The 12,217-nt window shown below is 38.4% G+C and overlaps 1 protein-coding gene across 1 annotated transcript; it reads right to left on the reverse strand.

The window, feature by feature from the left end:
• Positions 1 to 928: 928 nt before the first annotated feature.
• prrt4a (proline rich transmembrane protein 4a) lies at positions 929 to 11,776 on the reverse strand. Its single transcript, XM_065283550.1, has 3 exons — positions 11,604 to 11,776; positions 8,823 to 9,501; positions 929 to 5,155 (listed from the first exon to the last, which is right to left on the reverse strand). Exons 2-3 carry the CDS (start codon positions 9,427 to 9,429, stop codon positions 3,258 to 3,260), a joined length of 2,505 nt encoding a protein of 834 aa, XP_065139622.1. The 5' UTR covers positions 9,430 to 9,501; positions 11,604 to 11,776; the 3' UTR covers positions 929 to 3,257.
• Positions 11,777 to 12,217: the final 441 nt, after the last annotated feature.

Genomic DNA, 12,217 nt, shown 5'->3' on the forward strand with positions numbered 1-12,217 from the left:
AGATGGCAGTATTTATTTATGCACCACAATGTAAAAGATGTGTGCCTGTGTTCAGAATGGAGTAACACTTTACAATATGGTTGTATTTGTTAACATTAGTAAATGCATTAATTAATGTAAACATTTACAACTTTTGATTTAAAAAATGTGTAAATCCTGAAATGAACCATGAACTATGATTAATAAATGCTGTGCATTGTTAGTTCATGCTTGCTAATGCATTAACTAATACAACCTTACTGTAAAGTGTTGCCTGTATTGCTTTCTGCAGACGTAACATACAGTAATGTGTGTACTGCCTACTATGATTGATGTGTAACAGTGCACATGTAGACGGATATTTTAGCAGTAGCTTGATACATTGAAGTTAGCGTACATTAATATGCATGTAATTCAGCAAGTGGCACCTAGTTATCGTTTAAAAAACAATAGTTATTGCGCATTTTTAATCAATTTTTTAAGTTTGGGTGTGTGCTTTTAAATGCAAATTAGCTGATCTCTGCACTAAATGGCAGTGCCGTGGTTGGATAGTGCAGATTAAGGGGCAGAATTATCCACTTCTGACATCACAAGGGGAGCCCAATTTCAATTACCTATTTTTCACATGCTTGCAGAGAATGGTTTACCAAACTAAGTTACTGGGTTGATCTTTTTCACATTATCTAGGTTGATAGAAGCTCTGGAGACCCAATTATAGCACTTTAACATGGAAAAAGTCAGATTTTCATGCAATGACCCCTTTAAGAACAAAGTGTATACCACCCCAGTCACAGCTTTTGTACTTTTTTATTTTTAGAGTGTAGTATGCTATTCCATAGTAAGAGTATGCAATAGTTTATATGAATTGGACGTGACAGAATGACTATATTTTTATTAAGTATTGTTTTTAACACAATGTAAGTAAAGGAAGCACTCAGATGCCAGAACATATACAAACAATTAATAATTATCTTTATTTTGCATTTTCAGATTAAATAGCAGGGATTCATTTTCAGTGTTACACTATTGTCTTCATGCATCCTTTTGCTTAAGACTTATTTCCCATAAGTGTGTGTGCAAAAAGGACATCAACGTCTCATTCCAGAGCAAAATGTTATGCGAGAGACAGAACTCACCCAATTCAAATGGGTTTGCTGCAATGATATTGTCGCAATGAATGTTGCAAATGTCTCATGTGAAATCGAAACACTCAGCATGGCTTCTTATTATAAATCATCTAAATAAGTGCTATAGCTTTATTGCTGAAAGGTACACAAAAAGCCCTATGTAGTTAAAAAACAAACTTTTTTTATATGAAGAGTGCAAATGAAGTTTAAGTCTATCCGGGCATTTTCAAAGGTTAGATGTGATATTTGCCAAGTATGAGATGGGTGTAGTCTCTGGCAATTTCTAAAAATACAGTTCATAGAAAGCAAGTCTTTCAGAGGTCATTCACTGTTATACAAGTTTATGCTATGTCATTTTCAAGATTTGTGCCCTTTATTTTTTTCCAAATACAATGCTACACCAGTGAATTGTTCTCTATTCTGGAAAAAGTCCTACAGACCTTTTGAGTTTATCCAAGTAAATGTTTATAATTTTTTAGGTTGTAATATGTTAAACCAGCATTTTGTACATCATCTACACTGTCATAGAAAAATTTTCAAAAAATGGTCCCTAGCTGTCACTGGTTCTGTACCCTTTCAAGAAGTACACATTTGTACCTAAATGGTTCATAATAATAGCACAGAGGTAAATTCTGATACCAAAGAGTCCATTTTACAACCTCAGGGACACATATTGGTACCAAAGAGTCCATATTACTACCTCAGAGGTACATATTGGTACTAACGAGTCCATATTACTACCTTAGGGGTACATATTGGTACTAATGAGTACATATTACTACCTCAGAAGTACATGTGGGTGCCAAAGAGTCCATTTTACAACCTCAGGGACACATATTGGTACCAAAGAGTCCATATTACTACCTCAGAGGTACATATTGGTACCAAAGAGTCCATATTACTACCACATGGGTACATATTGGTACCAAAGAGTCCATATTACTACCTCAGAGGTACATATGGGTAACAAAGAGTCTGTTTTACAAACTCAGGGGGACATGTTGGTACCAAATGGTTAATATTACTACCTCTTGTACATATTGGTACTAACGAGTCCATATTACTACCTCAGAGGTACAAATTGGTACCAAAGAGTCCATATTACTACCACATGGGTACATATTGGTACCAAAGAGTCCATATTACTACCTCAGAGGTACATATGGGTAACAAAGAGTCTGTTTTACAAACTCAGGGGGACATGTTGGTACCAAATGGTTAATATTACTACCTCAGGGGTACATATTGGTACCAAAGAGTCTATATTACCACCTCAGGGGTACATATTGGTACTAATGAGTACATATTACTACCTCATGTGTACATATTGGTACCTATGAGTCCATATTGCTACCTCATGTATACATATTGGTACTAACAAGTCCATATTACTACCTCAGAGGTACATATGGGTACCAAAGAGTCCATTTTACAACCTTAAGGGGACATATTGGTACCAAATGGTTAAAATTACTACCTCAGGGGTACATATTGGTACTATTGAGTCCATATTACTACCACAGGGGTACATATTGGTACCAGATAGTCCATATTACTACCTCAGGTGTACATATTGGTACTAATGAGTCCATATTACTACCTCAAGGGGACATATTGGTACCAAAGAGTCCATATTACCACCTCAGGGGTACATATTGGTACTAACAAGTCCATATTACTACCTCAGGGGTACATATTGTTACTAACAAGTCCATATTACTACCTCAGGGGTACATATTGGTACTAACAAGTCCATATTACTACCTCAGGGGTACATATTGGTACCAAAGAATCCATATTACTACCTCAGTTGTACATATTGGTACTAACGAGTCATTACTACTGCCTCAGAGGTACATACAGGTATGGGTACCAAATAGTCAATTTTACAACCCGAGGGTGAAATATTGGTACCAAATGGTTCATATTACTACCTCAGAGACACATATTGGTACCAAAGAGTCAATATTACTACTTCATATTAGTACCTCAAATACCAAATGTATACATACTGTATCTGTACATAAATGGTACATATTAGGACCTTTTTAAAGTGTACCACCCCAATGACAGCTAGGTAGCATTTTTTGACAATTTTTTTGTGACAATGTACATAACAATCCCTATTTAACTCCAAAAAAAAATGATTTACTACAGTTCAATTGTATCACTGGTGACACTCAGAGCATCGATTTGCCTGCAGACATTGATGAATTCAGCCTGAATGGCCAGCTCATCGGCATGTGAATGTGTCTCCACATCCAAACTCCCTCTGGAGGCGGTTGAACCCAAGGTTGTGTATCGTCTCTGGAGCCCTGACTGTCTGTGTAGGCTGTTCTGAGACTCTTGTGTTGAGTTAAACCCACTTTTATAGACTGACACCCGACCTCCATATGTGCCATCACTGAGAGATGGTCTCCCTGATATAGTGCTCCATTGCCTGGGTCGGGTGGGTACGCTAGGAGGGTCCACTTCCCCACAGGAGGCCGTGCGGTAGAGGCTGGGTTCAACTGTTGAGTTTTCCCGACAGGGCTGTCCATCTGGAGGCGCACGAGTACTGAGAGATAGCCTAGAAGAGCCAAAGAGACTATGTTGAAAGAGAGCTTCGCTATTCAAAGCTTCGTCGATGCTACGTCGCAGGTCTATTGGCGAAGGGGGGCAGAGATCTACGGTTGAGTCGCCATCCAGGCTGGCAAAAGAGGGTGAAAGAGATGTTTTGCTCTTCTTGGAGATCTCGTGCTGAGGGCTGCTGGGAAAATGGAGGTCCAAGCCATTCGATTCACTGTGCGGTAGCTCCACCAGAGTGTAGAGCGGCACGCTCTCGCTCTCTCGCCGCGATATGCCCTCACACAACCCCAGCTTTTCTGTCGGCCTTAGAGACCAGCCACATCGACTTGAGAGAATGGTGGGTTTTGCAGAAATGCCGCCCTCTAGTTGTGACTTTTTGAATAGCATGCTGAAGCCACTGGGCTTAGTGAGAGGAACTCCACAACAAAGGAGTGGGTGAGTGATAACTAGAGCAAGTGTGAGACATACACCTGCTTCACACACTCGGCAGCTGAGCTGGAAAGCCCACCAAGGCCAAGGCATCAAACCAACCATAACTCCATTGGTGAGTCCTTCCGCGTGAAGCATAGCGTACAGTCTGAGTCCGCCGCATGCCAACAGAAAGAGAGCAGAGAAGACCCCCGCCCTGGTTGCCCTATCCCACATACGTGCCTCTGTAAAGGGACACCGGCTGGCGTGACACGTCGCCCGCTCAGGGGAATTCTCGCTGAGCCGATAGATGTGCTTGGTGTCAGCACGGGCACAGCAGTACAGAATCAGGTAGGTCATGGACAGAACTAAGGACATCAACAAAAAGGCTGCTGGTGGTATTAGAGGCACAACTCGCAGAGTTGGAAAAAGTTGCAGTATCGCCATAGAAACCATCACAACAACCACGTGCAGCAGCACCAGCGCAGCTAACAGACACGAGCTGCGCTGCAGGGTGTTCTGGGAAAGCAGCTGAGTGCAAGAACGGGCGGTAAGCAGTAACAGCAGCAAACCGAAAGATGCCGTGAGACATGGATAGGCAGCCTCGTGCAGCAGTCGTTCCCAGGCTGCTGGAAGCCGATCTTTTTGGCCGTACGGATCGTAGAGCAGCCACAGGGCCCGGCTCGAACCTGTCAGGAGTTGGATGAGGTGGAGGAGGCTAAAGTGGGCACAGCCAGAGGGCCAGCGCAACGGCAAACACATCAGACTGAAAGCAGAAAGCACAGCAACGAGCAAAAACACGCAGCCGAGCCCGTAAACCTGCAACTCCCAGGCCAGGCCCCATGTCGCCATGGCAGCATTCCAGTCAGTCAGCAGAGGGACGAGAACCGGCGGGGTCAGGGCATCAAGGGGTGGGGTTATGATACCAGGGGGTGTGGTTTCAGTCAAAGGAGGTGGGGTTGACAAAGTGATGTTACTTGAAACATGACTCCTGAAAGAGTCAGAGGACTGACAGATTCCGGTGCCAACCAAATTGCAGTCTGGAGTTGTGGAAGACTTTGGCCAGTCATCACCTAAAGATCACAAAACAATAACGTTTAAATTAATATTGTAAATTTTTAATAGTGAAAAGCTAGATCAACAGTTAACAATTAACGTTCAAAGCTAAAATATATAGTTGATATTAACATGACAAATAAAATGTTACCTATTATAGACTGTTTACAATGCGATGCATAAGTACGACAACTATGAAACATTTACATTGAAGTATTTACATTAAAAGCATATAGGGGTGGTTCTCCGGACAGGGATTAGCTTAAACCAGGACTGCGCCTTATCTTAACTATGAAATATAACTAATTTTAACAAACATGCCTTACTAAAAACATTACTTGTGTGCACTGTGTGCAATGCAGTGATGTTTAATAAAAAAATTAAAAATATGTATTCAGAGTGTCATGTGTGTTGCTCGTGTTCTCAAAATATGTTGGTTGCGTCATGTAAACCATGTGCATCACGTGTTTTGTCAAAATAAGTGCCTTTCGGGGCAAAAGGTTACAGATTTTACTTCACTGAAAAGCCTATTGCTGAAAGGAATAGTCTACCTTTTTTCCATATTAAACTATGTTATTACCTCAACTTAGACGAATTAATACATATCTATCTTTTTTCAATGCGTGCACTGTACAGCGTGTTGTGAATGTGTTAGCATTTAGCCTAGACCCATTCATTCCTATGGTACCAAACAGGGAAGTCACCAAACACTTCCGTGTTTGTCAATGTCAATGAGTTGTGTTTTTATACATTTCAATGTATAAAATGTCAAAATAAAAATTTTTTTTGGTACCATAGAAATGAATGGGGCTAGGCTAAATGCTAACACATTCACAACACGCTGTACAGTGCACGCATTGAAAAAAGATAGATATGTATTAATTCGTCTAGGTTGAGATAATAACATAGTTTAATATGGCAAAAGGGTAGACTATTCCTTTAATGGTTGCACCGTGACAACTTACCCCATGACAATTAACAAGCCCTGGATTGAGGCATGTTGTAAAAATATTCGTTTGTGTACGTTTTCTTTTATCAGTGAAAAGGAAATATATATCTGCAGCCAAAACTGTAAGGTATGCAATTTTTTTAAATGACTCAAAAGCAATTTTTAAATTAGAAATCTGAAACTGGATGTACGGTAGATTTTTTTATTGAAAAATGGAAGGCAGAACCCTCTCAGACTAGCTCACCAGTACAAACATCAGCATTAATATAAGATGGGACATCAGCCTTTACGGAATAAAGAATGACTATGTTATTCAGAAGAGATGTGAAAGTAGGCTGTTTAAAATAGGCCGTACACTTCCTCCCTGACACACATTAAGATGTGTCACAGAAAAAAGGGCATTGACTCCTTTGCCATTCTCTTGTGTTTGACTATTTAAAAACTAGAAATTGACACACTTCGCACAAAATGGCGTCACCTAAATACCTGCAAGTCGAAAGGGCTGAATGAAGAAAAACTTGGCTTTGAGAATACAACCTAATTTATGCAAATACACAGTAGTTGTCGATGAAAAGGCATTTATTTCTTGTGTTCAGAGTTGATTGATTAGTATTGATAATCAGTAAGTGTTTACTTCAATAATGATTCAGAATACACAAAAGGTAGAAACTGGAGTCAGTACTTTACAGTATGTTATGCAAGGTCAGATTATCTGTGGATGCCTCTATACATTGAAAAAAAATGATTCATTCAATTTACTAATTTTTTTTAAGGTAAGTGGTTGCAATCAATTTATTTAAGCTACATTCAAACAAAAGTTTTTTGTTTTGTGTTGTATTCCTAATTTTTAAATGTATCTTAAATAAATTGATTAAATTGATTGCAACCACTTACGGTAAAAAAATTGTGCAAATTGAATGAATAATTTTTTTTTCAGTGTATATTTCAGTTATATTAAGGTAATAAAGACCACATTTAATAAAGAAAGGGCCAAAACTGAACTTTGTTAGATTGTGGTGCACTGAAAAAAATGATTCATTGAATTTAATCAATTTTTTAAGGTAAGTGGTTGCAATCAATTTATTTAAGCTACATTTAAACAAAAGTTTTAAATTTTATTTTACTTTACTAATCTTTTTTGTTTAAATGTAGCTTAAATAAATTGATTGCAACCACTTACCTTAAAAAATTGAGTAAATTCAATTAATAATTTTTTTCAGTGTGCAAAATAGCAAGCTTCATTATTTCTATTGTTCCTTCTAACTCAAAAGGTTTTTAACCTTTTCAGACCAAGGAGCCAAAAACTAAGACTTACTCTACGTACTTCGTTATGATGGTTACTTTACAAAAATATTAAAATGACCTTTTTTGTATACACATAAGTCTGTCAAAAGCTTAATCCCAATTAATCACATACAAAATAAAAGTTTGTGTTTGCATAATATGTGTGTGTGTATATATTATGTATATATAAATATTCACATACATTTTTTTATTATACACACTGCACACACATAAAACTTTTATTTTGTGTGCAATTAATCGCAATTAATCTTTTGACAGCCCTATACATAACATTTAAAATTTACTGAATAGATTTTAACAGGGAGCCTTTTATTTTATTCAAGTTTTATAGCATTATATGGAAACCTTGATTTCATTTTTTTTTACAATTTTCAAGTGTTTATCATTTCAATTATTATTATTAATGCATTTTTGGTTGATGCCTAATTTATTTTTCAGAAAAAGTTTTTCTGAATTCAAACAAAATTTGGAGGACCCCCAGTAATACCACCATGGACCCCGACCCCATGTTCGAACTATAAGCTATTAATTTTCTGCTAATCTGAAATGTATAAAAACACAGCTTTTGGTTAAAACATGCCTTCATTAAAATGAATGTTTTGTTAAAGTTCAACACCTAAAAAATATTTTTACTTGAACACAAAAACAGTGTTGGATAAAACATCATTAGTTAGACCCCATCTCAAAACTTTATAGATATACTCACGGTCTCACTGGAAAGCTATTATATAGTGCTCTACATCATTTAAAGATAATATTTTAGATTGAGAGAGAGAAAGAAAGAGAGATTGAGAGAGAGATCCAGGAACATTAGAAACCTGTTCTTAAATCATATAAAGCTGTACAATAATTTATAATCATTGCATCTGATCTGATAATTTTCATGACTAATCTTTGATTCCAGTAGATTTAAAGGAGTAGATGTACATCACATTCTGTAAGATTTAACAGCGAGTCAGAGGGCCCACTCGTGTCTGCAGTGATAAACGGCTTGTCCGCTGCTGGAATACTGATGTATCCACTGCAGCTTCAGGACCAATAAAGTGCTGTTAAACAGCAGTGGATGAAGCACTGCTGTACACATACTGTACAAATGGTGTTTATATCTTCTTTAAGAAGAGGTTATGTTGTAAAAAGAGACTCTACCTTTTCAAAAAGTAGCTTTGCACCTAGAGTTCATATTAGTCACTCAGAGGTACTATTGGTACCAAATGTATATCTGTACCCAAGGTACATATTAGGACCCTTTTACTGACCATTGACAGCTGGGGTACATATTTTGACAATTTTTCTAACAGTGTAGACCTGCACTTACCAGCATAAACCAGTCTAAGCAGCACTAATATAAAAGTTAATCATATACGTTCACACGATATCAAATTCAGTCACGAAATAAAGAGTTGGCACTAAAGTTTTATTAATTTGATTACCTGTAGGTGCATCTGTCGAATCCTTTGTCTTCTCAGATGGCCACAGATAGTCTATCAGGCCTCTTGGCAAATTTGTACCATCTAAAGTTCCTCTGGCATATGGCGTCTGTTCAACACCAAAGGACCTCAACAATGTCTGGTGAGTTTCAGATGTTCCCAGTTCAGCAGGAATCTGAGATGTATGTGTCTCTGTTTTCCAAGCAGACTCGGTACTCCAGGTCTGAGAGTATGGATAAGGTGGTAGTGTTGTCAGTGAAGAAGTTTCAGGTCCCTCTTCATCTCTCTGCATGTCTGAAACAATTCCAGGAAAGGAACTCTTGGTCTGTGATGCCTCCGTGGCTGAAAGTGAGACATAGCTTTTTGGTTCAACAGGAAGTGGACCTTCAGGGTCTTTGCTGGTCTCTTCTGAGTGTAATGCATTTGGGTATAAACTAAGGATGCTTGGAGTAGTCGTAATAATTTTGGTAGGCCACGATGTGCTGCTAGCTGGATAAGCGGTTGATTCGGTGTTGGTGGAAGACAGGGGTTGATTTAAAGATACAGCACACAGACAACCACACAGTGAGAAACTGAGGACCAGCAAAAGTGCTTCACTGTGAGAGGTCATACTGACACACTTCCCAAAATATAACACCTCAGAAGGTCACTGGTCTATCTTCATTGTGTGCTGGTTCTGAACCTGTGAAGTACACAAGATGACAGCTGGGTAATTGCCTTGGGTAACCGGATACAGATTTTAAAGAAACATTCACACAGATTTGGATATGTGTTGGTCCACGTTGTGGCATTAAGATACAAATGAACGACATTGTAATGTTTTTAATAAAATGTTTTTTATTAAAAGTTACTCTGGAAATGGATGGGATTTATATTTACAACCCAGTCTCACCCCATGGCGTCAATATTTGACTACACTTGACCATGCGTCAATATGTTGACGCGGAGGGTATACCTTTCGCGTCATTTTTTGACGAACTGGGGACTTCAATACTATTAAGTCTGTTGCATTCTCTTTCCTATTTTCTTACCATTTTCGCGTCGGTTTAGGGTTAGATTTACATAATGACATCCCTACCCAAACCTAACTCTAACCCCAACGCCAGGTGACAACTGTTTAATTTCGCGTACCTAACTCTAACCCCAACGCCAGGTGACAACTGTTTAATTTCGCGTACACTGTTTAATTTTGCGTAATCTAACCCTAAACCGACGCGAAAATGGTAAGAAAATAGGAAAGAGAATGCAACGGGCGTAATAGTATTGAAGTCCCCAGTTCGTCAAAAAATGACGCGAAAGGTATACCCTCCGCGTCAACATATTGACACATGGTCAAGTGTCGTCAAATATTGACGCCATGGGGTGAGACTGTGTTAATATTTACTCTAAAAATGCTGGTTTATTTTTAACCCAGTGTTGGGTCAAAGAGCAACAAACTCAACTGGTTGGGTTGTAATTTACATTTATGCATCTGGCATTACAAGATATAAATTTTTTTCAATGCGTGTTCCGCACCTTTTGCGCTGTTAAAGGAAAACACCACCGTTTTTCTATATTTTACTATGTTCTTACCTCAATTTAGACGAATTAATACATACCTATCTTTTTTCAATGCGTACACTTAATCTTTGTACAGCGCGTCGTGAATGTGTTAGCATTTAGCCTAGCCCCATTCATTCCTTAGGATCCAAACAGGGATGAATTCAGAAGCCACCAAACACTTCTATGTTTTCCCTATTTAAAGACTGTTACATGAGTAGTTACACGAGTAAGTATGGGGCACAAATCAAAATTTAAGCAGATAAAAAATGAGAACTATATTGTATGGCGGAAGAGCACTTAGTTTGCAGCACTTCGATCTTGGCGCGCAGTTACATCATCACTCCTGACTACTCCCCCTTTCGCTCAAACTTTACAATATTACTGCACCCGAGGTCAAAGTGCTGCAAACTAAGCTTAAAAAAATCGCCACGTTTTATTTTTAAAACAGTTTTTAAATAGGGAAAACTTGGAAGTGTTTGGTGGCTTCTAAATTTATCCCTGTTTGGATCCTAAGGAATGAATGGGGCTAGGCTAAATGCTAACACATTCACGACGTGCTGTACAAAGATTAAGTGCATGCATTGAATAATGAGAGGTATGTATTAATTTGCCTAAGTTGAGAACATATAAAATATTGAAAGAGTGTGGTGTTTTCCTTTAACACAATGCTCTACCACTGAGCTACAGTATAGGAGCACAGGTGCAATACAGCCAATGCTGGGTTGAAAATAACCAAGCATTTTGGATTGAAACAACCCTGCATATGTTAAATTGTGTTGGTTGTCCTGGGTTGGTTTAGGTTCTGGGTGTTTGGTGTCTATTTGTCTCTAAAGGTTAAAACCCCTGCTTTACATTCATACAGTATACACAACTGTCAGTTACTGTGTCCTTAGAAAATACACAATGGTATACACTTATAAACAAAGGTCATACTACACTGCTTACTATAAGAAAACTTAAGACATATTATGAATTCAACAGTCTAAAATTTCAGTTTAGCAATTTAGATTTACTTGAAATGATCTTTTATGTTAAAAAAAATTAATCTTTCTTTACTTGTTTTTTTTTTTTTACTCCTTGATGCAGTCTTTATCATTTATGTATGCAGGTCAACATTACCAACCGCTTCTACATCTTCTCCACACTGGCATCATCTGGTGACACATTTTTACACAACAGCAACCGAACTCGCACATGCACAAAGACACAAACTTTGATTTAAGGTACAAGAGAGGTGCTCACCCTGGGACGCATGGATAAAGAGTCTAAAATAGGAGTAATCCTTCTCCCTGCCGTCCTGCTGCAGAAAAGATTTGATTCTGCCCGTGGCTGCGCACGCGTGTGTTTTAGCACTCTCTCTTAAACACACACACACACGTATACCCATCTCAGTCCGTTTCACATGGACACACACCATCTGACACACCCCCTTTCTGTATCCCCTCTCTCTACAACATCAGTCTTTTTCAAAAAGTCAGGTGTCTGATCTCTCTCTTGTTTCCAGAACTGGATTAATCATGTTAGTGTGTTTCACTTCCTTGGTCTTACATCACTGAGCATACTGCTGATGTAAAAGCTATCCACTGCAGAGATGATCTGAAAAGAAAACCTTTTTTACTGCATATTACAAATGCAAGAGGATCAAGCTCTCCTGGCAGTTCTGTTAACCGAATCAATACAAAATATTGAGTGTAATTTTCTGAATCCTCCAGAGAGACGGAGATCAATGTGCAACCAATAAATCAATGTGTGAAATGATCACAGTCCTTCAGGGTACTTATTTTTTACCTCCCCATGTACCTCTATGTTTGTTAAAAGGTAATCATGCTGTAACCTCAGATTGTATAGAGAAATAA

Source organism: Paramisgurnus dabryanus, chromosome 9 (genome assembly GCF_030506205.2).
Source record: "Paramisgurnus dabryanus chromosome 9, PD_genome_1.1, whole genome shotgun sequence".
In the NCBI taxonomy this organism is placed as follows: domain Eukaryota; kingdom Metazoa; phylum Chordata; class Actinopteri; order Cypriniformes; family Cobitidae; genus Paramisgurnus; species Paramisgurnus dabryanus.

What these genes read in the sequence shown, in the direction of transcription:
- prrt4a (XM_065283550.1), bottom strand. Translation starts at nt 9,429, where the DNA reads ATGACCTCTCACAGTGAAGCACTTTTGCTGGTCCTCAGTTTCTCACTG. An exon ending in TTCGACAGATGCACCTACAG is followed by an intron (nt 5,156 to 8,822) that starts GTAATCAAATTA and finishes TGTGATCTTTAG; the next exon opens with GTGATGACTGGCCAAAGTCT.